The sequence below is a fragment of the Bombus terrestris genome, chromosome 14, assembly GCF_910591885.1.
Source record: "Bombus terrestris chromosome 14, iyBomTerr1.2, whole genome shotgun sequence".
Taxonomy (NCBI): domain Eukaryota; kingdom Metazoa; phylum Arthropoda; class Insecta; order Hymenoptera; family Apidae; genus Bombus; species Bombus terrestris.
The window spans coordinates 5,492,792-5,519,312 of record NC_063282.1 but is presented as its reverse complement, the minus strand read 5'-3'; the positions used below and the strand labels follow the sequence as shown (position 1 = coordinate 5,519,312).

At 38.6% G+C, this 26,521-nt stretch overlaps 2 protein-coding genes across 2 annotated transcripts in view; one reads left to right on the top strand and one right to left on the bottom strand.

Moving 5' to 3' along the window:
* The window catches only part of LOC100648534, a 34,186-nt gene extending 30,649 nt beyond the window's left edge, over positions 1–3,537 (top strand). Inside the window, exon 2 of the mRNA XM_003400582.4 lies at positions 648–3,537. Coding sequence (XP_003400630.2) covers positions 648–1,644 — 997 coding nt within the window. The 3' untranslated portion in view covers positions 1,645–3,537. The remainder of the gene's footprint in view (positions 1–647) is intronic.
* LOC105666463 lies at positions 3,534–26,521 on the bottom strand. Its single transcript, XM_012316201.3, has 2 exons — positions 24,090–26,521; positions 3,534–6,070 (listed from the first exon to the last, which is right to left on the bottom strand). Exon 2 carries the CDS (start codon positions 6,063–6,065, stop codon positions 5,103–5,105), a length of 963 nt encoding a protein of 320 aa, XP_012171591.1. The 5' UTR covers positions 6,066–6,070; positions 24,090–26,521; the 3' UTR covers positions 3,534–5,102.

The following is a 26,521-nucleotide window of genomic DNA, read 5'->3' as shown; positions in this document are numbered from 1 at the left end:
TATAGTCTATTTTATAGTAATAGGACAACAGGGGTTAGCAAACCAACTCAGTGATGTTCTTTTATTTATAACGTTACTATATAAAATGAAGTATTTTGTTCTAATTATCTATTGAGATAATCCATCTATGCAAAGTTCTGGAAACTGTTGGCTCTCGTCTTAATTTTTGCTACAGTATACTGCCGACATTGACGTTCCAGCATGTGGTTATCAAATGCCCGTAACAGCATATCATACTTCTAAAATCAATTTGGTTTTCATCATCCTTATACATAAAACATCCAATCACAAACATTAGAAAACGAACATGTGAAATATGAAAAATATCGCAAATATATCGCCCATAAATGCAAAGAAGTTAGTTCGAAAGTCTCGTAAAAGGAAGGCTCATAGCGGTGTCTGCCGTTCTGGTCCGCAGAATCGAGATTTAATAAATGCGTAATTACAGCGTAAGGACAGCATAAATCACGAGACTCTTTTCATTTATTTTATTACGTTTTTGTCGACAACCACAAGATGGTCCACCACGTACTTTTCCAATTACGCTATAATCTTTTAAATCCTCCCGAAGTCAGGTTTTTACGCAACGATATGAATATTTACAGCGGTTCATTTGAAATTGTGATTGACCATTCTTTTCGTTTCAGATTGCTGAGCTGCGCGCTGCTGCTCCTTTCGGGCACCATCGTTGTAATCGCATCCGAGCAAGCGGTGTCCAACTTCGAGACGGTTCACACGAGCAACGCGGCGATCTTGAATCGGCTCGGTCTCGCGCCGCTTCAGATCCCCGATGGACACCATAAGAAACGTCTGGCTGGTCCCGAGCCGCCTGGACTCGGCTCCCAGACACGGATCCACCAACCTTACAGCCGTCGACACGGACATAGAGACAGCCACGTCTATATCGTGAAGCTTCCTGCTAGTCCGCCGTACTACACGATTACGAAACCGCACAAAACGACGAAAGACGACAAGATAACCAAGACTGGGCCGAATTTCCCCGTAGGATTTCAAGGAAACGGGAAACCAGCGAAGATCTATCACTGGAATCTTCCTGTCGTGAAGAAGATCGGCGAGAAGAAGAGACTGTACTCTCAGCTAAAGCTGGAGCAGGCTAAGAAGAAGATGGACGTCACCAAGAAGTATCAGAACTCGAAGAATCTTGTAGAGACTCGGGGCAGTTCGAAGATCAATCAGGATCTTCCTCATCAAGAGAATAAGAAATATTTTGATAACAACAACGATAAGATTAACGTTCGTCAAAGTAGTGACAGTCCATCGAAGCACGTAAGATACAATGATAAGAGGCTCAACTATCCCGATCACGAAGAGAAGAAAAACGAATCGACGAAGAAAAACGAATCAACGAAGAAAAGCAGCACCAACTTGAGCAACAAGACCTACAGGCTGGATGATTCAGGCGTGCACAGGATTCACCTGACGAACGAACTTCACGGCTCGAGGAACACGGCAAAGGTGAAGAAACACCGGAAGAAGGCAGCCATGTCGTACTACGCACCAATCACCGGCAAGTCCGGCTCCACGAGCATCCACAAGAACTTCCCCGGAAATGGGAAACCGAAGGCGTTCTACGTGATGGAGAAGAGTCGCAAGCCCGTCTACTATCATCCCTTGTTACCTTAATCTCGCGTCGCGACGCTAAGAATCTGTGTACTCACGTGTTAACGGCCCGTGAACTTGTTAACTTAAGTTAGTCGCGACATCGCGATGAAACAAGAGCAAGGGCCGTCGTTTCGTAGGACGATGACGAAATTTTCAAAGGACTGAGAGAGAAAGAATGATCAAGAATGCGTGTGTGAGAGAAAAAGAACGAGGGATGTTCGGATGGAGTCGTCCTTGCTCGAAGCCACGCGTATCCTGCAAAAACCGTTCCACTTTTGTTACAGTTGTTAGAAGTATTAGATTAGGTTTCCCGAGACTTTCTTTGGAAAGGTGGACTTAAATTTAGGATAGTTTAAGGAAAGTTTTGCAAACGCCTGCGACTGAGTTCGGTGGTACGCTCAGAGATGTAGATTAAGTCCAGGGAAGTGATCGCTGGCGCTTCTTCTCCTTTCACGAGCCAAGCACCGACGATCGCTTCCTGTTGCTACGTTTAACTTGTATAATATATTTTTATAAGTTTTAACAGATACTTTTTCTATCGTATCGTCGATGTGTGCCGTTTTTTACAACAAAGGAATAAGCCATCATGACTGGTTGTCTTATGAGATACGTAAAAATTATGTTAACAATGGAAACAATAGAATAATGAATTTGCAGTCTCGTAAAGCAATCGGTCACGAGCGAATTTTTACGAAAGACTGGACAATATACCTATGTATACCCCTCTCGATGGGATGCACATGCCTTTTTCTACGTATAATCGCGCAAGGATTTTTACTGGTTCTTTTTTTTTCTCTTTCTTTAATAATGAATTGCAGAGGCGCGAGAGCAGCAGACATTTTTTATATTCTTATATCGTATGTTATAGGAGGAAGCTCAATTGTATCGAACCATGGCATTCAGTGTAGTGTAATAAAAGTATTTATAGTACTTTGTACAAGAATGCGTTGGCTGTTGTGTGTGTCCGTTGAGAAAAAAGCAAAAGAAGAAAATCGGCGAAGAATAGTACTGTTTATGCCGCGAGTGTCAGCCGTTTAGATTCTTGCTTAGAATGAGAACCGCTCTTAACCCGTTACAGCACATTTGCGATAGTATCGAGCCAACAACGAACCCTTTGCCCCGAGGGCCACATTTTTTGATAATTGACCATCTAACTTTGAAATGACCAGAGTGCCTATCTTCCTTCGTCCAACATCTCTTTTTTTTCTCTCAAGCCCTTTAAGCAACGTCTTGTTTGTCATCCGTGACGAGAATTAGCCCCTCGTGTTCTGATCTGAGAATCATTTAGCGACTCGTCGTAAAAAATGATTTTATCCATAGGTAATATCATTTCGAACAAATAGAAAGGTTTAAAAACGACAGATCGTTTATTTCAATGTAAAAGCTTTAACGTGTTACGTGCGTATTTTTTAAACGATATGTTATCTGCAAATAGGAAATTTATTTGAGGAAAGATACGCGAATTCCTGGAAATATCATTGAGGGAAATCGCGAGATTGTATTGAAATTCCATTTGAAGCCGGCTTTTCCGGGATGTCTGGCGCTGGTGTTATCGCGATCTTTGAATTCAATCTCTTTGAGCAAGTAGCATAGATCGCGAGGCATCCCCGTAACCAGACAGGATATAATCCCGAGTAGACTCGCGTCCCAAGTCAATATTTGTGCTACGTGAGAAGGGGAAACATATGAAACGCGTTTTCTGGTCGACGCAGCCGACTGGTAAGAATTCTCGAAGAACGCCAACGTTCCGCTTTCTTTGGTAAAAAGATAGAGAAAATGGAAATTATCGATTGGAACTTTCGTATATTTTTCACGTATTTACAAAGTAAAAAAAGGAGGAAATTTCTGTAAAAAAAGTTTAGTGATAACGGCATATAAATTACGACTTTACAAATAAATATATGCGATTAAGTACATTATGTTATGATACTAAATGCTTCGTAATATCATGGTTTCACTCAAGATATAAAACAATGGATAGTTATATATTAAATTACCCTAAATGGTGCTTGAGCAAATAGTCATCATGATTTCTTCTGCATAATCAGCTAGCTATATATAAATTATATATACGCATCTTTTAACTGATTAACGTATAGATAGACGCATATAAATATTGATACTCTATAAATAGAAACTATACACTTAAGAGTAACAATTAAAATTATACATCTACTCGCAATAGAGTCTGTTTCTCGAACAACCACAGCGATACGTCTTAATTATGCAGAGTGGAATCAATACCAACATACTGAATTAACGCAACATGAAAATCAGAAGATATTTAACTACAAAAATGAAAAACTTCACGGCTGTTATGTTTACGTTTCTCATTACGTCGTTTTATCTTCCACATTGGTCGTTATCGTTCATTTCTCGTTTACCGTACAGGGATATTTCTTCTCGATCTTTTCCCTTCTACTTTAAAACGCAACTTCCACCACTGTACCTTGTACAATCAAGGCATCGAACTTGAAAGCAACGTATAAGGAGAAAAAAAGATACAAATCTCTACCAAAGAGATCGCATTAGCTACGCCAACGACGTCCATCATCGACGTGATGAAATTTTTTAACTGTCCGTCTTAGGGAACTGGCTCCACGGTTCCCGCATAATCATACGCGTAATAACCTATACTCTTAGATGTAAATGTAACACGGTATAAATCACTAACCAGCCTGTGTAACTTCTATATCAAGGCCGTAAATACGAAAGCTTGTCGCTGTACGAATATACGTGTTTCAAATGCCGTTCAGACCGGTCAAGTTTCTTGAATTCAGGCGATTCAATGAATAAAGAACAAGCTTAGAAACTTTAAAAAACATTCCAAGGAGGTATACTATCTTGAAGAAGCTACGGATACAGTTTGAGAATCTTTTTATAAATAACTACAAAATAAGGAATTTAGATCTTGTAGGATAATATTGACATAGCCCTATTTTCTAATTTTTGGCGACGCGGAGATTTCATAACGATCGAGTCAAAAATATAATTTCGAGAAAAACGTTGACAGAGCTTTCAAGATAATACATTCGTTCTAGTAACAGAAGTCAGTAGTATGACGCCTTAACGCGATATTTCGCGCACCTAACTCCGTAAGAAAATTAAAAACGAGGCTTTGATTTCTGAAAGTCCAATAGTATACCCCTTGAAATCTAGCATGCTACAAGTTCAGATGACGAAAACAACTTCAAGTTGCCTGAATTCAGATAAATATACTAATCTGAACGAAGCGTAAGCGCGAGTGTAATTTTTAAGCGATCGAGCATCACGATTATCTGGCACTCGCAGTTATACGATTCGAACGAGAATGGCGAATCGATTCCTCTCTCGTTTCACATTTCTCGTGCATACGCTCATCGCTTCTCATCTCTTTCGCTCGAATCCATCATCATCCGGCAATCAAACCGACGATTTGTAGGATTCGAGGTAGCCGTGGTTCGTTCCACGTTTCGGTAGCAACTAGCTGCCCCGTGTCTTCAATAGTAGGAATTATCTTGCTGGTAGTCGGGGTACCGGAAAGCCTGACGTGCCCCTGCGGTTCCATCAGACTTCAACAGAAAGAAACTGGTAGGCTTGCCATTAAACGTGTACGGACCCTTGTCCAGCTTGTTGACCAAATCGTCCGCTGGTTTCTTGGTCGGTTTTAAATTGCCCTGCCATTGATAAATCGATGTTGGTTTCCCATTGCTCACAAAGTCCGCCGAAACGCTGTCCAGATTGGTGATTGGGCTGTCCGTTGGTTTCTTGTTCGTCTTCTTTTGCCATTGGTAGACCGACGTCGGTTTCCCGTTGCTCACAAAATCGATGGGCAGCTTGATGAACGGGTTAACGGGTTGCTGGTAGTTTGGTTTCGGCCTTCCGGGTCTCGTGTACGGGACATGTGGCCGAAGGCTGGCTGTGGAGTAAGTGGGCGGTTGCGAGATATAGCCTAAACCTGGCACGAACATGTACGGCGTGGGCGGTAGCCTGATGTAAAAGATGTTGCTTTCCTCGTATCTATTCGGATCCGACATGGTTCGTTCTTCGGTATCGAAGTTGTTGCTGGGATAATCGATGTCGTAGGGGACGTTAGAGAATGGAAGCTGTGAAACGAGAGGATAATTGACGAAGATGGCTTTATGCTTCCGATTCTTCTTAGTTGTTTTGACTTCGTTGGATTGCTTTGAGAAACGGCCAACCTCAAGCTTGCCTTGATTATTATCTTGAATCGAGGCTAGCAACGAGGATTTCGACTCTTTCGTTCCACTGTCGGTCTTCTCTGATTGCTTTTTTGTCGACTGATTCGTCGCGTCCTTGCCAGTGACAATCGCGGGTTCCGTGGAAACTGGAACCGCGTCCTTGTTCCGAGGGAACAATCGAGCGTCATTCAGGGTGTCTTGGAGCGGCACCGCCGCCGCCGATGCCACCGCGCAAACCAATAAAGTCGCCGAGATCTTCATGATGACTGGAAAAAACCAAACGATTTCATTGCTTTTACCTTGAACAACTAGCACGATTTGTTGAAAAAATATGCTTACAAAGCAAATTTAATAAGAGATATTCATGGAAAATGTTCAAAAAATCATCATCACTTGTATTACGAAAGAGTCCACGCTCCAAGTATATGTTAAAACAACATTGAAAAATAATATTCACGCAAAATATCTGAAAAGTCATTTTCGCATCTGTTATTGGAAAATTTACGCTCAAAATATACGTCAGAGAACGTCTGTTCGATTCTCATTGCCGAACGATCGTTCGATACAGCTATTGGAAGAAGAGGCATTGGAACTACATCAACCATTCACCAAGCATCGAGGAAAGGCACGTATAATCCGGCTTATGAGTACTTACGAGTTGCCTCATTCTCGAGCAGAAAATCTGATTAAGTTATTATCCCTGAATACTTTTTCGCTCTTAAAATATCGCGCTGAGCTTTTCATGCGGGCAACCTATCCAACAGTAGATACAGTCGTCACAAACTCGCATCCTAAGAGCACGCGTTACCTCCGAATTAAACCAACTAATCGTTTATTTGGCGAGTTAACGCGACAAGCGAATGACATTAAGCATGCAAAACGCGATCCCGCTGAAAGATAGGGTGGATGCGAGCGAATCATCGGCAAACGAGCCGAAACAAATCATCGGCTCGTCCGGGTGAACGTGCCCGAGGACAACTCGTTTTCTCGGGAGTGCCGCACTATGGAAGTCTCTTCCTCCTTCATTGCGCGGCACCGGCTGTTCCCCGTAATCGACATCGAATAAATCACGTAGCCCCGTGGCGGCAGTAGGGAAGCGCATATAAGCGAAAACGTAGAAAAAAAACAAGACACTGGATGCGCACGCGGGGAAAGAAAACGCCGCCGCGACGGGGACAAATTCCGCGCGCGTGCATTCCCCGCGTCAGGCTTTCTTCTCGCGGCGCAACCGTAGCGCGAACCGAAGGGAGAAGAACAAGAGCACCAGGAATGATAATTGAAAGCGGGTTATAAAATCGTCGAGTCACGCATTCCTGACCAGAGAGAACTCCTCCTCGAAGACCTTGCAGAAGGTCGGACGCACAGAGAGAGAGAGAGAGAGAGACAGAGACAGAGAGGGAGTTGGACCGAAACAATCCATTCAGTACGGATTTCATAATAGTGTTTCTCGTACGCGTCGAATGTTATTTAGCAGATAGATTTGGCTATTTGGTTTCGCTAATTCTTAATTGCTAGAGATTTGTTACAGCGGTGATTTTGATTTAACATCATGCGATTTGCTGATTGAATCGCTTCTAATTGCGAGAGTAACCGCGTAGTAGCTTCTGCCAAGTGTAGGGTCCGCTATTTCTTACCGCGATGACTCGCGAAATATCGCATGTACCGGTTGTTTATTATTTCGCCACGTTGAATCAGTCGGTATCTTTTTTCTTTTTTCTTTTCTTTCTTTTTTCTGTTTATTAAAATATACAGGTTTTGTACGAGAGCGTGTAATCGAAGTGGCAGGGGTTGGTTAATAGTCTCGAATTAGAACGTTTTATCCTCGGTTCTGCTCTCGCGTTTCCATCTTAAACGGGTGTCGAGTCGATTGATTCTCATCTTTCACGCCGCGCCAGATGGATATTAAAATCGAGCAATTAAAGTCAAGCTCGTCGGCCCTCGTGCAACGCGGATTTATGAGCGTATAGATGGTAGAACGGCAGCGCGATGTAATTTTCTCAGGAGATATTCAGATTCCAACGAGTATAATTAACAGTGTGACTGATCGATTTAAAGGATAATGGCGGCCCGTCAGCATTTACGATTAAGTACCAGTTGATTGTTACGCGATACCTCGTTATTACCGGCGTCGGGTTCCTTTTTCTCGAACCGCTGTTAGTAAGGTAAACCAACTACCTTTTCCCTGGCGGATGATGCAGTCAGCCTACAGAGACCTGTGTTATCCGCCAGTGGTCTTGTTTTATACCTGTTTTCCCTCTGTACACGGTGGCAACACGCTCCATCTAACATCGCTCATCCCGCCCAGGTTTTGCATAAAATTTCAATTCATCATTTCCGCGGGAACATCCCGTCCGATAGAATTTTTCCTTTTTACATATGCTCTTTTATACAGAAAATCCTATGACATCAGCGGTTTTCGAAACGTCAGATACAGGATGGAAGGATCTTCGAGCTCTTGCGTCTTATCCTTTCGTATCATCCTTACCTCCTGTCCTCTTATACCATTCTTCCTACCCTTCAAAAATGTTCCAGGTGATTTAAGGAGGCCCTGGGTACTTATTTCGAAGAGTATTAAGGATTCTCGTCGATCATCGAAGATTATGACGACGAAAATAATACTAAGCCGAATTACATACGAGATTCAAACCTGTCTAAAGTCGAGGACTCTTTTGGAGACTTCAACGTTCGCACAGGTCGTTTTTCATCGCGGTCATTTCGAGCACACCGTTATTTTGCCGAAATGAACTGCCCGAATACGCAGATGCGCGTAGCTTTTTACGGGCATCTTTGTCAGGAACGATACAATGTGCTCGTGACAGGAAAGGCGAAACCAAAGTCTTCGCGTGCAAATGTACTCGATGAGAACATCCACGGGATAAAGGTTCTTCGACGTGGCGTGCGGCTCGTACCTTCGTCACGTGTCATTAGGACTACTCTTCGGCCTTTAACTCCTGGTATTGGATAAATTCTCTTGTAATTCTTTTTGGAACTTCGAAGTAGCACGTTCACTTTATATGTTACGCTTCGTTTTATATGTTAGGAATTTGTAAAGCAACGTTGCTGGGATAGCTTCTACAGCTTGGATGGAATTTATGGAACAGTCAATTATCAATTGGCCACTTTTATAATGATTAGCGATCCCTCGTTTTTTCTCCGAGTTACATTAAGGAGTTTTTAAGCTTGTATAGTGGTAATGATATAGGATTGTACGATGGCCATTATCGTACATTTGTATTGTAGCGAAGATACAGATAGTATAGCTGAAGGTGTTGGATAAATTCGAACTCTTTTTAGAGCTGCGAAATAGCACTTCCACGCTTCACTTTATCAAGTTAGGAAATTTATAAATTGATATTGTACCGCTTAAACGGGATTTATGGAACAGGTAACTATAAAATGGCCACTTTTATAATAATTAGCGATGCTTCGTTTCTTCTTCGTGTTAAATCAACTAGTTTTTCATTTTGTACACTTGAACATCATCGTACAGATTTGTCCGATAGTAACGATCTAAATAGTATAGATGTAGATGCTGGATAAATTTTCTTGGAATTCTCTTTGGAGTCTCGAAATAGCTCGTTCACGCTTCACTTTGCAATTTATAGAGTGATATTGTACCGCTTCGATGGGATTTATAGAACAGGTAAAACATAAACTGGTCACTTTGATAATGATTAGCAATGCTTCGTTTTTTCTCTGAGTTAAACGAACGATACTGCTTGGATGATGTACACCCGAGGATATGCCATTTCCGCAATTTTAATGAAACTTGGAGACATCTACACGTGCTCAGGATTTTGACCTAGCCAGACTGATTCTCCTCGTTAATCGGAGGGAACTGCGGAGTTGCAAAAAGTTAGAAAGTGGTGTGGTACATAAAGTCACCGGGTAATGTGGGGATAAACGATGCGTTATCAGTGGTAAATGGGCACAGATTATATGGAAGGAGGCTGATTTTATCGACTCTGTCGTGCCATTACGCGCAGTCGAGCAATTAATTTATCGCGTGAAAGATGATTTGGCATTCCTCGATATGCCGTCGTACTTTCTTTAGGAAGATCGAGCCTCTCCTCGCCAGCCATTTGCTTCTTTTTTCCGTTGCTACTTTCTCCCTAACCCTCAATTTACGTAGATAAAGAGAGAGGGAGCAATGGCGGAGTAATAGCAATCCCATCGCATTGTTGACCCGAATAATTGCATGTTAATCGCAAATGCACTCTTTGAAGCGGAAATCAGGCCATTTCTTCCGTGGATTTCGACAAGCGAACATGTACATACATCCGGTGTAAGGCTCGCGTCGCGGTTGAAGATAGCTGTCTAATCACTATCTAAGTCATTAAATCAAAAATGACTCTTAATTATTCGAGTTAATATTGTTCATTTTTGCAGATTAGCTTGTATTGTTTTCAAATGTAGTGTAACACAGTAAGTAACTAAATGACAGAAGATCTAAAATTAAATTACAGAAAGAGTTGTGTCAAAATGTACTTGTTTTTTTATGAAATTCAAAGAACTGAGTCCGAACTGCAGGATGGCGGTGAAATTCTATCCAATCCCTACTAATTTATGTAGTTCTCCTTAATAAGTCGTATTACTCATTTTTGAATGCTTGTACTTGGAAGTTCTACCTTATTTAAATATTTTTTATAAACATTAGCGACAATAGCGACATTTTCTCTAAGTAAGGATCCTTAAGAATTTAAAAACGTACTACGCCCATCAAAGACTCTTACAAATTTCGAAACTTAAAATTCTAATAACAAAGGGTCCTTAAGAATTTGGAAATTGAAAAAATGATTAAAATTATGACCTTTTTACGGTTAGACAGTCCTTTACAAACGCTGTACGTCTCGGTGGTGCGTTGAACTTTTGTTTTACGGGTTACGAATTATTTCTGACACTGGCTACGCGAGTTAGGGGGCTCGTCGAATGGAAATGGACATGGAAAAGTGGCATGTATGCAACTGGAAGTTGGTTCCGCGATCGAGCGCGAAAGGCAGCTTAAAAAGGAGATACTTAAGCTTTAACGGGTTTTCGAGGGAATCCATAAAGTTGGATCGCGCGTACGCCTCTTGCATTTCTCTCCTCGCGGCGATTACGCGCTCCTGTTTCGGTTTGATTTTCATCCGGTATGAATTTTCGCGCAATTTGCGAAGCTCTTAATTAGACTTCGACGGATAACGGTAGGTAATTGCAGTAAATAATTTTTAATAAACAACCACGGCGTGTTTCTCGACGCAATTCTTCTCTTTTTTAATCGTGGCTAAGACTCGTTTAGGTTGGTCAAGTAATTTGAATTATGTATAAAATATATTCATATAAGTAGGACTGAATCAGGCTTGAATTGAAGTGAATTGACTTCAAAGAATAAATGTCTAAGATCTTCATCACACACTTGCCAAGTTCTCTTATACGTATAATTTGATTAGTGAAATTTCACAAACCAGTGACAAAGTCACGAATCAGAAATTAACAGCACCAGAGCCTCTTACATAATCAGAACAAGTTTGATACAAAACAATTGACATTTTAAGAGTACATCATACAAATTGTAAATCACTTGATACTCTACTTTGTTCAATACTTTTGAAGTTATGAAAGAGAAATCTAAAATCTATATACAACTAGTCGTTTGTCTCAATTTAATAATGTTATTAATAAATTATTACGTAAGAGGGTTCTGGAATTAGTAAAAGTCAATGAAATTCACTACGCAAACACTGTTTAAAATACGTACATTTCGGGTGTCAAAAAATAATTGAGAATATCTTAACTTCACTTGTCACTTATATTTATAGTACTAGTAAAAACATTATTATCGAATTAAGAAATTTTATGAAGCTTAAAAGCACGACATAATAGAAAAACTACATTTGTTAATTCTAAAATTATCAAACCAAAGCTACTTTTATCCAAACAAAAACGTAATTCCATACTCTTATTTATTTTGTTCGTATCACTTTAATTTTAATTAACTGCATATAAACTATTTAGGCACACGTTGAAGGTTTTAAATGTTTGACATGTTAAAAGTACTAAAAATAATTTACTGTAATTACCTAAGAAGAATGGTAGAAGTCGTTGCTCTGTGGCTCGCGATAAATTCGTTGAAAATTAATCGAGTTTATTCGAACCTTCGTCAGGAGGTTCACGCGAAAGAACGACCCGTATTGTGGTCCATCATTCTCGTCTCTGTTCGCTCATGCGTTTCTAATTAGCCAATTTTACGCTACTGACTCCTAGTACGGTAAATATTCTCGTGGTGCACACATCAAACTCTGGCAGGATAGAAATTTTCATACTCTGATTCGTTTGATGCTCGAGCGAATGTGAACACATGTTGCATCAAAGTCCTTTATTGCGACTATATCGCAAACGACCCTGTTAACATGTTTTGTTCGACATAAAGAATTTATTTCTTCATTTAAAAGACCTGCCAACGAAATAATTTGCCCGCGATAAAAATGTTGGGCAAAAATTCTACTCCGTTGAATGTTACGGTATTCTGTTTGTTCTTGGTAATGGTTCCGTTTCTTAACATGAGATCTTCGAATTATTTATTAACGCTTGATCCTAATCGCTACTTCTGAAAGTTAATTCAAGGGTACTCGGGTAACTATGCTATCCTGTTATAAACTACACCGTTAAAAATCGTATCGATATTTCGTTACTAGATCGCGTTACCGGAATGCAGGAATTTTATATCCGTATTTCGTTTTTAATATTAGAACTTCATAGAAATTTGATAGATTTATAGTGGTATATTTTGAGGAATGTCAGAATGATTTTTGGTAAAAATATAATATATATATATTTGCGTATGTATATCTACCATAAATATCCACAGTGTACTTATAATATAAAATGATACACAAGTTTCTTAAATTTCTTTAACAAATATAACAAGTAAATGAAAATGAAAGCTTCTTTTCCCCTCATACTACGTACTTTTTCATATTGCATTTGATTTCTTTGATAGAAATTTTATACTTCAAAAGATAATAGTTTTTAGCGTTAAGCAAAGTCTTGCTTGGGAGACTGACAATGAAAGTTAGAACCATGGAAGGAAATAGGATTTAATCGTAGGATTAAAAGTATGGCGTTAGCGGAATTCGAAGTGTTTGCGAGGCACGAGAGGTGATAATTTAAGTATCGCCAATTTGAGCGTCATCGAAGGTCGCACGTGGCTCTTCTAACGAGCGAGTTTGCTAGACTTTCTCATAATTGCACCGGCAGTCACGAAGGCTGCAGGTGGTTCTCGCGAGATCCCAATCATGTGAGTCAAGGTATTCTGACTTTACACAATGCTCCCCTCTCCTTCACGTTGTCTTAGATACACGTAAACTACAATTCCGGATTTCTGAGACTCGGTCTAATTTCCTAACTGTACACGATTGTTCTTTTCGGAATGCAATCCTTCATCATCCTGCCATCAATCTATTCACGCAAAATATCCGTTAGAACGATCGGATCAACTTCTTCTTATGAGAGCTTCTTATGTGTGTAGAGATTCTGACGCCGATTTAATCCTTGCACAATGTGACAGAGTAAAGAAGAACTCGAGCAAAATATAACGCTGTTAACTTCACATTTTGACAGATTGCTGTGGATTTCCTTCCATTTCTGTGGGTTTCCATTATCTGAACGTTAACAAATAATTTGCCTCTCAATGTATTCTGTATTGCTAAATGTTAACAAATAATTTTCTTTACAACTGCATATAAATAAATTGTAAAGTTTTACGTATGTGTTGGATATATATTATGAAAGATTTTTTTCACATTGTCGTGATTCTTACTTCGCGTCTCACATTCAAGCCGGTACCACGAACATGCCCTAAAAGCTTGTATATTCTGATCCGTATTGTACGTAGCGAACTTGTTAAACGTTACCATACAAAGCAATCATTAACATTCTGACACCAGAAATACAAGGAATCTTTAGGATAAAGAAATAATTATTTTCTTCTTCATTTTAACCTCTTCGCTTTATTATTACACCGTAGGAGCGTTAATATCTTAATAATGCAATACTTAATATTTATTACCTATATAATAGTACATATAGTATATATTTTCTGCACCTGATGCCCCAAAAATACAAGGAATCTCGAGTACAAGGAAATAATTATTTTCTTCTCCGTTTTTAATTCTTCGTTCTATTACATTGTAAAGGGTTGATGTCTTCTCGATAAAGATCAAAGGTTTCGTTAGAAAATATAAATTTCTATAGAAGATCTAAGGTGGGTTTTTAGGTATCTCTTCAAATTGTCAAATGATGCTTGCCGAATATGCAAGCATGATAGAATCCAACTATCTGAAAATCATTGGATATCTAAACGCGCGATAAGATCGTTTCGGTAGATGATCCTCTAATTATACTTTGAACAGGATATTATTAAATAAACTCAAGGTATTGTCCTTTTTTCTCTGTCCGTTGTGGATAAGTACCGTAAGGAATCCCTGCTTGAAAAATTGGCTATCCTCTAACTGTAACGAGATCGTCGAACATTTCGACGATGTAATAATACAGTAGTCTCAATACACAATGAGAGCCTGGACCCGATCACGCGTTACGAAAACCGAATTAACCTCTTTCAAGACCTTAGCAGATTCCGGTTCTTTCGCCGATTTGTGTCCAACAAAAAGCCTGTTTTCATCGATGATGGTTCTCCTATTATTAACGTGGACATTTACGGTGTCCAAAAAGTTAAAGATTTAAAGAGCAGAAAATATCGATCCGATGCACGTGTCAATTATTTGGCTGATCGGTGCATGTACGAGATTTCTCGGGTCAATAGCAACCGTTAAATCTTAGCCTATTATCATTAATTGTTTTTAATCGCATTGAATAATAGAAATATTAAAACTTTGTCAGCAGTCACTATAAATAATTGGGAAATATCTTATACGATATATATAGGAATAGAATTTTTATTCATCTTTAATGACCGTATAATATTTTCTAAATTTTTCGACCAATAGATTGTTTCAGAATGAAAATGTTGTAAGAGTTGCGTTGGGAAAATTGTTGTACTTTAGAACCGATGATTTTGATGAATCTGGAATGGAATGGAATTAGTTAATTATTCGGAAAATGTATAAAATTATATGAATGCTATTTCGACTACATTATGTTTTCATTAAGCCACATGTAATTAAAGTCTTATTTGGAAAAACGAAATCATGGTAACGAATGATTAAATTTTCCTCAATCGCAGACATATGATCAAATCAATAGACTAGAGTACCAATATTGACCATCATGATTAATCGGAAGCTAGAACAGTAGAAATTTAGAAATAATTTACATACGTAATTAAAAGATTCGACGTTAGAAAGTCCAGTTTTGATACAGCGTATTGATAACCTCAGTAGAGCGAGACGCAATTAAAAACGACCGGACTAACACATTCTCACTGCGCACTCGCTTCAATTAGTATTTACGGCGAAAGCGTGTCGCAAAATTCAAACGATATGATTAAAACGAACGTAGTATATACTCAGAGAAATTAACGTCTGACAGATTACCAATCACGGTGAATTTCTAATGACATCAGGAATTATGGGGAAATTATACAGAAACGAGAAGGATCGTCGAGATAAATTAGAAAACCAACGTGACTAAAACAAAATCACTAACGAACTCAATGAATCGATTTCTTGAAAATAAATGATTTTAGCAAGAAACGGTCGTATCTATCAATTGAATGTAAAATCAAACGGGTTTTCATGTGGCTATATATAGATTCCCCTTATCCGGTCACGTTTTCATTCAAAGGAAGACAATGAATCACATGTCGTAGTTATCCGCCGTTCGTAGCATTTATTGTAGAGAAAACTTCATTCTAACACATTTACTACCGAAATACTGCTCTTCAAGAAATGCATATTATTTGTTTAAAAATAAATCGAAGAAGTTAAATGATATTGTTTGTTTTAACACATTGTTTATTGATTTATTTCTTTCTTTCGTCCAAGTACACATAGAAAACATAACTGTTGCATTAGCAGCGTTACTTACAATTAGATAAACCAATCGACGAGACGCGAATAAATGAAAGAATATCGATGAACTTCCATGTAACTGATGCGCGTTTTATCACATTGAATATTGTTTTCGAATTAACCGGTCGCCCGTTTATCCAGTTAAAGGGAGTATCCTCTAAATTGTCACCGAACAAAGAGTCTTTGGACGAGCACAGTCGATTGATCCTTTCATCGTCAAACCACGTAAACGCACGTCCCGTTAGAGTTGGCATAAAAATGAATGCGATTCTTCAAAATGTTGCATCACTGTAAAAAGGCAATGGTATGCTTGCAAATTGTATCGCACATGGAACGATTAATCCGAATAACATTTGGTGTATTTGGTGTATCCTATACATCTTAGCTCTCATACGGTCGTCATTTAAATTAACGTTGTGGATCTTCATGCTTTTTTTTATCATTTGCATTAAATAAAAAAAAAACATTCGAAGCAAGCATAGAGATATTAAAAATATATTATAATATTGAAAATTCATTTGTCACAATAATTAAATGCCTCTCGGAAGCATATTTTTCGCAATGTGCATGTTTAAACGAGGTTTTAATATCTTTTGAAGGAAATTTGCATCGTCTCCTTTTTTATAGCCTGTGAAATCCAGCCACGTTTAAACATCTCGACAAACGATCACGTTTTATTTGTTCGTTGCGAATTTCCTAGTAGTCTGATCCTCGATTAAACGTTATTTTTAATCCATTAGATCGTCAGTGCGTGTATTTCATCATCGTCATTCTAATGTCCACGCCGATTTTTTCCTATCTTTAACGATCTCGAGAATCGTTCGACCGGTGATTCACTTGCGGCTTCTTTTCTTTTCCAGAGGTTGCACAGGATAATTCTAGAATCGCAAAGTGTTTCCTCGCCGATTGCCTGCTTCTTTCCTTCTTCCTTCCTGTGAAGCACGAGCGACCGGCTCTTGGGTGTGTGCCGCCATTTGTATTCGGAATCACAAGGAAGTGAAATCTTAAACCGGTCGGATGCGTTGTTAGGCTACGGGCGTGCGAAAATTGTCCGCCCATTGTCAATCACCTCACGGATCATCGGCAAACTAGGAACAACCGATCTTCTCCTCCTACCAGATTTTTCGACGAATAAACGACAACGGAAGCCGCTTTCGAATTTTTTGATGGTTTTCGATTTACATGGCGAAAGCGGAGCGATATTTTTGCAGGGAACTGGGTTAGGTCTTTTGTTCCGATTTTCCTTCTCTTGTCATGCAGACGGTGCCTTTGTTATCTTGGAATCTTTTTTTTTCGAGGGTGGACATAGGATCCAAAATGACGGTCGTTGGTTCGTACGACTTTTCGAATGTTTTGTCCTCTCCAATTGAACAGCTTGTAGCAATAAGAAGTCAGCTCTAATATTTAACGTTGCATTAGAGTTCTGATCTTTAAGGTATTTTATCCTGTTTACTGCTTTGTATCTGACGCGATGAAAGTGATTGATAATAATTTTTATCATCTTCTATACGCGTGTTTTAATATTCGGTATTCTAATAAGTTATTCTGATCATCCGTAACCCGATATCGATTTAGAGATAAATTGTATTTATTAGAAAAGAGAGAAAACTGTAATTTCATATACCTTCTGCTTTTAAATCAATGTATAAAGGCGCAAAAGTTTATTATCGCGACTATCAGTTGATTGTGAATATGTCGCACGTTTCAGTGACTCGATTCTGATCGATTTTAAGATTGGTTTTCGTTGACTTACTCAAATGAGAAAAATGGAGCTATCTTCTTATCGCAGTAATTACTTCGATTTTTAAAAGAAAGCAATTGTGCTTAAGAATAGAAACAATGTCGTGTTAAGTACCATTTTTTTTTACAAAAGCCCGTAAGTACAATGCGTTTACGACTTCACGGTGCTCGTTGCCTCGCCATTCTCTAATTACGATCCTCCAATTATTTTCAACAGCGTTAGCGGATGTTAGAGATTGTAACGAGCGGCTATAATTCAATGGCTCCCGTTTTATAGAAGGAAAATAACGTTTGGCTGGCTGCTTAGAAATATGGTATGCTCGTAAGGTGTCGATGGTCTAGTCAACGAAATTCTTCGCGTTTTTCCCATGCCATACTCGCTGCTCGAATAACGTTCACGGTGGCTGCTCGTATCGGAATACCAATTAGTAGCGGTGATAAAGTGATCGTGATCGTCACGCGCAAGCTGCTCGAGTCGCTTTGAAAAACGTTACGTAATCATCGATCATACTTTTCTTTTATTTGTTTTCCTTTTTCTTTTTTTCATGATCTGTTTCTTTACTCTCAAGTTGATCTTCTTCAGAGAAAATTGAGACATCGTATGACATGAGTTTCATTCAAGTCTCATCTTGTACATTGATCGACAAAGGACTCGGGTTAAATGAATCAGCGATTTGCCTTTTATGCGGATATTACCATCGAACAGATTGCGTACTTCTCCATCGGCACAGAATATATTATCTCTCGAGGAAGTAGACGGCGTCTGGTTTAATCGCCATTGAATATTTAGAGGCGAGCTCCTGCGATTGTCGCATAACGATCCTTCATATTAATCCACAAGGACCAAGGTTGCATTGGTTGCAACATTTTATTTGTAATTTCTTTTTAACCAATTCACATTACTGGACTCTATTGAACTCTGTTGAACTCTATCGAACTTATATTGCAGTTATAAGAAGGAAGTCCAAGAATTTGGTCGATATCATTTTATTACTTCTACTTCCGCCTAGATTCTAGATCCTCCACTTTTATGAAATTCGAAAAAATTGAAGTATTTTATAGCGCAATAAAAAGCAATATCTCTCTTTACATTATAGAATTTCCTTTTGTACCTGTGATTCTTCGATCAGAGATTCTACAGCTTCTGCATTGCTACTGCTATTATTCTATATTTTTTCTTTTTCTTATTTTTTTCTTATCCTGACGAAATAATATTAACTTACTTTATTTGTATTTTTTTCATAATGCTACTTCTACACGTTACACGTTATTCGTATTGTTCAGTCCTGAATGGATCAAAGAAATAACTTTGCACGTGAAGAAGAGGAAGATAAATGAGGTTTTCTCGTATCGTAGAATTTCCGTACAGTTTCTCTGAAATGGTCGTGGTACTCGTGGAAGTTCCAAAAATCACGAACATTCCCTCTTAACTCGAGCAACGAAACCTGTGTCCGGCGCTTCTCTACACGGCTTTTCAATTAGTCATTAATCCTTACGCGGTTGAATGTAAATGGGACCGTTATACCATCTTCTTGAGTGCAGACTAATTTATACTGTTGGTAGAATGGATAAACGATACAGAGCGGGAAGTTGGTGCAGATGCAACCTGCTACATTTTTTCATTCTTTGTTCTTTTTTTTTTTTTTTTTTTTATGGTTGATGAGGTCTGAAAGGTTCCGCGAGAATTTCATAAATTTTACATCATGACACGTTTGATTTTTCTGAATTCGTAAAGGTTGAAACGAGTAGATTGGACCTTGGCCAAGGAAGCGGTAACCCATTGGTCGTCTCATACATTTCAATTAGCGGTCAGCTATTTCATAAGCGCCACTGGCGTGCAAGATAATCGGCACGTCTCGATGAACAGACCACCGCGTTACGTACATTTACCGCGGCATCGCGTTTGAGTGTAGCGGTCTTCATACTTCATGATCAAGCGAGATTTTATATTAAAAGATCGAGTAAATGATATATGGTGATGATTAATCGTTAAGACGATTATATATACGATTTATTATCTATCGGAATTTATTTATTTATAATTCAGTGTTTATCTTTTTAATATTAAAGATTTCTACTAATTTATGACTATTTATAAGGATTATATTAGATGAATAAATAAATTGTAATAACTAGAGGTACCTTTAGGCGTGCGTCTTATTTAAGATAAATTAAAGTATAAAAGCACCGCGAAGCAGTTGTCAAGATAAGACAGATGGTTCACCGATTTTTCCATAATGAATGAAATTTCAATTCATTGACCGAATTCCATATGGATAGTATTGTTAAATATCGTCAGTGATACTGAAGATCAGTTTCTCCAAATTTGTACCTGGTAACTGTCTGACCTCTGTGAACCTGCTAAAGGTTCCTTTTGATAGCGAATTTTCTGGTAGACCAACCTGATCTACAAACAATATCCAAACCTTATTACTAGTATCTATAATTTGTCACCTCGTGGACATGGAAAAATTTTCAAGGAAGAAGATCCTAATAATGGAGGAAATTCAAAGAACATCCCAAAATGGAACAATAACAAATAACGAAGAACCAATAGTGAAAATCAACGCAAGAATACTAAAAGAGGAATTTCAACAATGAAAAAAAAGACATTGCACAAAGATGATAAAGAAGAAGTTCTCTCAAAGATAAAAAGAACTTTGGAAAAAGGGACTAAAAGGAATATAATGAAAAGAAGTATTGCGAGAACATAATAATTATAATAGAAGGACAAATAGCAACATAAGGAATCAGAAAGGAGACAAACGAATAAGGAGTAGAGTCGAGTTGAGGCAATAAAGAGAAGAAACACAGTGCATAAACACAAAAAAGTCTAGGAATAAAAAGACACAATACAAAGACACAAAACAGTTCGGACAATAAAAAGATAGACTCGCTAATATGACATAGAAAAGGAATAAAAAGAAGAAAAATGACAGGGCACGGGGACATCAAAGAAGTAAGAAAGATTACTCAAAGACAGCAAGAAAAGAACGTTAGAATCTAATAAGGTTAAAAAATGGATTCCGATGATAAGAAGGTGTACATAGCGTTAGACGTCAACAGTTACCATCTAACATAGCAGCTTGAGGTGTGATTGGAATACTCATTAGTACACGCCATGTAACCAAACTACCGGTATATCAAGTTTTCAAGAAGTTTATACCGCCCCATTTTACTCGCTGTCTGGATCTTTGGAATTCAAGAAAACGCCGAACAGTTAGGTCTAGCCTGACTGAATTGTAAAACTATTCTTTCGTTAACTGCATCGGGACTCGAGAGAGAAAGTAATAGATCTGGAGCTTGTATAACATCACGTAACAACCTATATTTCGTCGGAGAACCGTACACTGTAATAATAGTAACATGTCGTAAGTATAACATTTTGAAAAATTACGCTCTTAACCATTTTCATGCTGGAAGCGTTTTGTGCGCACAATTTGCATTCATTCTGTTGTCGGCGGCTGTTTAATTAGAAATACACGCGAAGCTTAAAAACTAGAAAGACCATTCAAGACCATCGACTCTACCGGCCATTTTCCTATCACGTAATATTCGCAAAAATGATAGTCTCGTCGATTCCATAAATTCGTTTGGACGATATCGTTTCCGCGTAACACGTGTAGAAGTGGTTGTTGAGTCGATACTTTTCGTGTCACATCGTAATTTAATCGACGATTTTATCGGTCGGTGCGCGAACAACCTATTTCTAGACTTCGGTAATATCACGATCTTAATTACGGAAAGCTCGGACGATTCTCGCGGCTGTAATCCCGTCCCATTACCGTTCGGTTGGTGCATTCGTCGATCGAGTTACGTTTCAATGTGCGCGAACTGGTTCCGCTAACTCCCGTGGATAACTTTAGACATCGACGTCATTAATGTTAGACTGGAAAGCACTTTCCGTGACGCACAAGTAGCGCAAAACGAAGAAGAGAGTCGCCTTGGCGAGCGAACGAACGTCCTTGCCATCAAAGTCCACTCGATAAAGCTAAATCGCCCGCAAAACTATCTGCCGTGTCGATTATATACTTACGCGTTCAAGTAATACTTCAGTGACAGAATATGATTCAAATTTATTTTTATTTTTGAAAAAAAACGTTTTCCTAGAATTGTCGAACGACAGTTAGACGAGCACGTGAAATGGCTTGCATTACCGGATCGTACACGATTTTACAACTGTTATTCGGACCTTATCTCCACATTCACATCGTTGACGAAATTCCACCTTTCAAAACCAGTGCTTGATGCGATCTACAGGAAAAGAGATTACTGGGTTTTCAGGACAAAAATTTTATTCGAAGATTGCATGAAACTAATTCTTAAACTGCATTGGATAGATTTATCAATCTACTGGATTGTATGACGAAGTACATTTTGTTAGAAAGGCTTAGAGTGGATGCAAAAAGTATTTTCACATTTTTTATCAGGTTCTACATTTTATTCGTGTAATATGCAATCTTTTTAATCACATGAAAGTACTTTTGTAGCCGCTGTAGATCTTTCACAGATAGAGTGCAATATTGACGTGAAAAGATTCAGCTAACAGAATATCTTCAACCAAGTTCAACTGATTGGCCTACAAAAGTGAAATGGATTGACGGTATAGACCATACTTCCTCAGAAAGTTTGATGAACCATATTCTGTTCTCAAATATATGGAACCCTCAGTAACGATGAGCACACAATGTTATACAATCTAAATCATAAATAAAATCATAAAAGTCCAAATCATAAAATAAAATACACCCAGTAATCTAGTATATTATTGAGATAGCGAATATAATCTAGCATCGAGCATTAGCCCTTAGGCTATGACTACAATGGATACGTGTTCTAATAAATACAAGTGCAAAGATAATAAATCACATACTCTGTCTTTTATAGGAAGGAACAATTTTAAAATTCAATCAATTCCATATAAAATCTACCTTTTCACTTATTTTTTGATTAAATACGTGGTTTTGTTAGCTTCTTAAAAATTGAAGAGATATTGATAACATTACAGTTATGCAGATTAACATTAGTTAAATTAGACTAACATAACAGTCAAACTAATATTCGTTTCTTACAAAATATCATCAGATTTACTAGTTATTTTCAAAAGGCCTATATCATCTGTCGGATGGTACCCTGCTTCGTCAAAAATTGTCAAAATACTTCTGCTGAGCCACCAAGTGACATAAAACTCAGAAAACCAACACAATTTGATTTATTATGTTTCCCATACGCGCTGTTCATATAGATTCTTACGAGTACAAGCATTTCTTCAGACATATTTCGTTAGTTCGTCAAAGCACGAATTCGCGTAACAACAACCCTAACTCAGTAAACAAAAGAGCCACCATCTTGTCTCCGATCCAATAATGTCAATCTATTGAAAAAGCCTATCGTTCTTTTTTTCCATCCGACGTGGGATCATAAACGATGCGCCATGTCTACGCTCGATTATCGAACTCCGATTATGGTAATCGTGCGCACGGTGCTTAATGCTCAGGCCGCGTCTCTGGGGAATTTTTAGAAAATAAACAGAGAGGAAACGTTTCCTGAAGGAGCTCGTGTAAGGAAGCTCGAGGCCGAGCGCCAACGTACTCGAAAGATGCGCCAACCCCCCGTCATCTTCTGCTTCTTGTAACCTCTTCTTGTCCCGAAGCGCGTCTCGCGGATGCTCAGCTCACGGGATCTTCGTGTAACATTGTGGCAACAAGGAAGTCGCTGTTGCAGTCTCTGAGAATTACCGTTTCGCGATAACGTCCTCGAATCTTGAGTGGTGGCAACATATCCACCCAAACGAAACGCAGAAATACACGGTGAACAGTAAATCGAGCCGGTGTGCGAACGCGCGGCGTTAACTTCCGATAATCGCGGAAACTTTAACGGAACAGATAACGAGCGTGGTAAAACTGCAACGATTTAACGATCTCCGGTGGCGATTAAACGGCGCGGCTACGCGTATTCTATACTCTCTTTTGTGTTTTCATTGTTTACGATCTGAAATTACAAAGTGCGCTTTGTAAACGCATCGAGGAAGAATGTTTTAATAATAATTGAGAGATCATATGGGATTGCGCGATTTTGTTGAGAAAAATTGAACGTTGTAGTCAATGGAAACTGTTATAATTTTCTTATACCACCTGAAAAGATTCTTTTAAATTATAATGTTGTAAATTTTCAATGTTCTCAACGAACTGTTGTAAGTTCACTATAATTATCGAGACGGATAAGATGGTATTTCCGATTTCTAGATTGATCTTTCTATTTATAACTGTGGTATTTCATTTAACTGTAATTAAATTCGATCGAATTGCGGAAGGTTAGTAGATGTTAATAGCTGTTGGCATATACTCGATGACTAACGATTTCGATAATTATTCTATCCTTCCTTTAAGAAGACTCAAACACGTCTTTCCTCCGGGAGGAAATCGTGGCCTTCGACTTACGTAAACGAACGCTGTTTGGGCCAGCGAGTCCTTCTACGTATTCACGCCGTATCGCGTTGAGCAATTACTGTCGAGCAAAGTTTGTTCACACTACCCACCTCGTTTGCCTTTGGAAGAACAGCGGGATCCACGGAATAGTGTTTGATCTATGGACGTTCGATCTCTCGTGTCTCTTGAAGGATTTACTGGAAAGTGCACCCGTGAACGATCACCAACGCAGTCGCGATCTCATCGGTCTCGCGCATCGAACGAACTTTTATCCCGATCGAAAGCTTCCTCTCGACGCTATCAAACCTTTTCTCCTTTCTTTTTATCAATTTTTCTTCCGGATTTTCGTCTTTTTTGTCTTCACACTCGATCGCGACTTTTGGTCACTGGCTACTTTTGGCCGCGTTTTACAAGTTCACCGACTCCGTGAATCGCGATCTGCTATCAGAATGAAGGCTTTTCTTAAGGCCGTCTCGTACTTATGTCGCTGCCCCCACTATGGGGCAACGCGCCGCGAGCACTCCTCAAGCTCTTCAGCTTGTCGGGGCCCGAACAACGATGCCCCCCTCTGAACATAGAAAAGGAAATACGTGCCAGAATGGACGACACACTTTCGTTCGTTCTTTCGTTCGTTCGCCATCGTTTTTTCGACGGTTCACTCTTCCTCCTCCGAAGCTACATCACGCTACGGTTTTTGCTCCTCAACGATAGGTACTTTCGTTCGGCGACGAAATTTCGTTTGACAAAATTGCAACGTTTGTTCACTCGATGTTACTTAACTTTTAGCTCTTAACTTTTGCCTTAACCCCTACATTCTTTTGCAAATGTGAATAAAAAGAAGCTAACACCTCCACATGCAAAATCAAGTAATTTTCTAGATACTACCTTCCTCAAATACAGCTGACTGATCTTTAATCAATTCGGACGCGATTCAATGGCCCTTCATTTATTTCTTTTTTTTTTTTTTTTTTAGAAAACTTAAGTTATATATAGCATATGTAACAGAGGGAAGATTTCTTTTTTTTTACGAACCAAGGATCGTAAAACAATTCCTCCCATGTGGTTCATGGCTCATTGTAAGTATTCTTATGATTAACAATCAGATCGTCGAATACGTGCTGCGTGCAACATCCGTAAAATGCCGAATGGTTGCCATTCTCCGTTGATGAAGGTCCATGATAAGCTGCGAAAGAAATAGATCCTTAGTCTTTGATGTATAAACGTGTTTGAAACCTTCATTTCGTTATTTTACGATCCATCGTTAAATCGAGTCTTCGATCGAGTTATTTTCAATCAGAGAATTTTCGATCAACGAATCCTCCATCAGAAAATTTTCGATCAAGGAATCTTGTATGAAAACCACTTTCCGTCCGATCGTTTCGTTTTCATTTTCAATATCCCTGTGCGTGCACGAGCGTCATTGAAGACCGCGAACGATTTTTCTCCTGTAACGATCAATCACGCATGATCCGATGAATTATTCGCGGTACTTTCTCCGTAGACCTGTTGATAATCTAGCACAGTTACGCAGCGTGCAATCCGATGGTGGCACGAACGCAGTAAGAAACATGTGTGTCATGTCAGATTGAATATCTGCTCGCGTGAAATGGCTATTCGCGGGGAGCAGCCGCGAATCCGCGAAACGATCAGGCTAGGTTCAGCGAAATGGAACAATATAGAGCCTCGTAACGCTTTCTAACTGCATTTGTTCTTCCTTTCAAGAATGCCGATGGGTGACTTCGCCTTTCGATTGTTGTTTTTTGTCCGCTTGATTGGCTTCGACTGAATTATTTAATTCTCAATAAAATATCTAGCTTTTAAAGGTCGTGCATGTGATATCAAAATGATTTTGACAAATAGAGTTAGTTTGAAAGAGATAGGCGAAGAACAGAATAAATCATAGTTTTCATTCTTTATCAGAAGACCAATTAAAAAAATGTTATTGTACCAAGTTGTATCTTTATTTGCATTTTTATTTCAAGATTAAATATATGTCTCTTTGAGTTTTTGAAAGATGAACAAATATTTATTGTTATTACTAGACTGCGAATATTCATACAAATTCATATTTTTGCGAATATAATTAAAAAACTGGAACTGGATAAAAGATCGTTTTATCCGTTAAATATTATAATTGATACTCTATTTTGGTTATTTTATATATTGTTTCATATGATGCGCATTCTGTAGAATATTACACTTTAAAATTTTTCATAAATGCATAAAAATCAGCAACGCGGTCACTACATTATTCATCATCTTATTGTATAATAATAAGTATTGAACTAAATAGTATAAGTATATAATAAGTATTGAATAAGTTTCAGAGCTTTTTATCTGACTTTTCTCTTCAACAATTATTTCTCCAACTAATTTAGCTCGTATCAATTCCCCATAACAGATAATTCTATTACGTGTATATTAAAGTAAAATGGACAAAAATAATATTTTTCTAATATTTTTAGTATAAATCTAATAAGTAACACAATCGAAGAAGAAGTCGTAGGAAAACACCCGTGGAATAACGTACGAGGTTCCAATA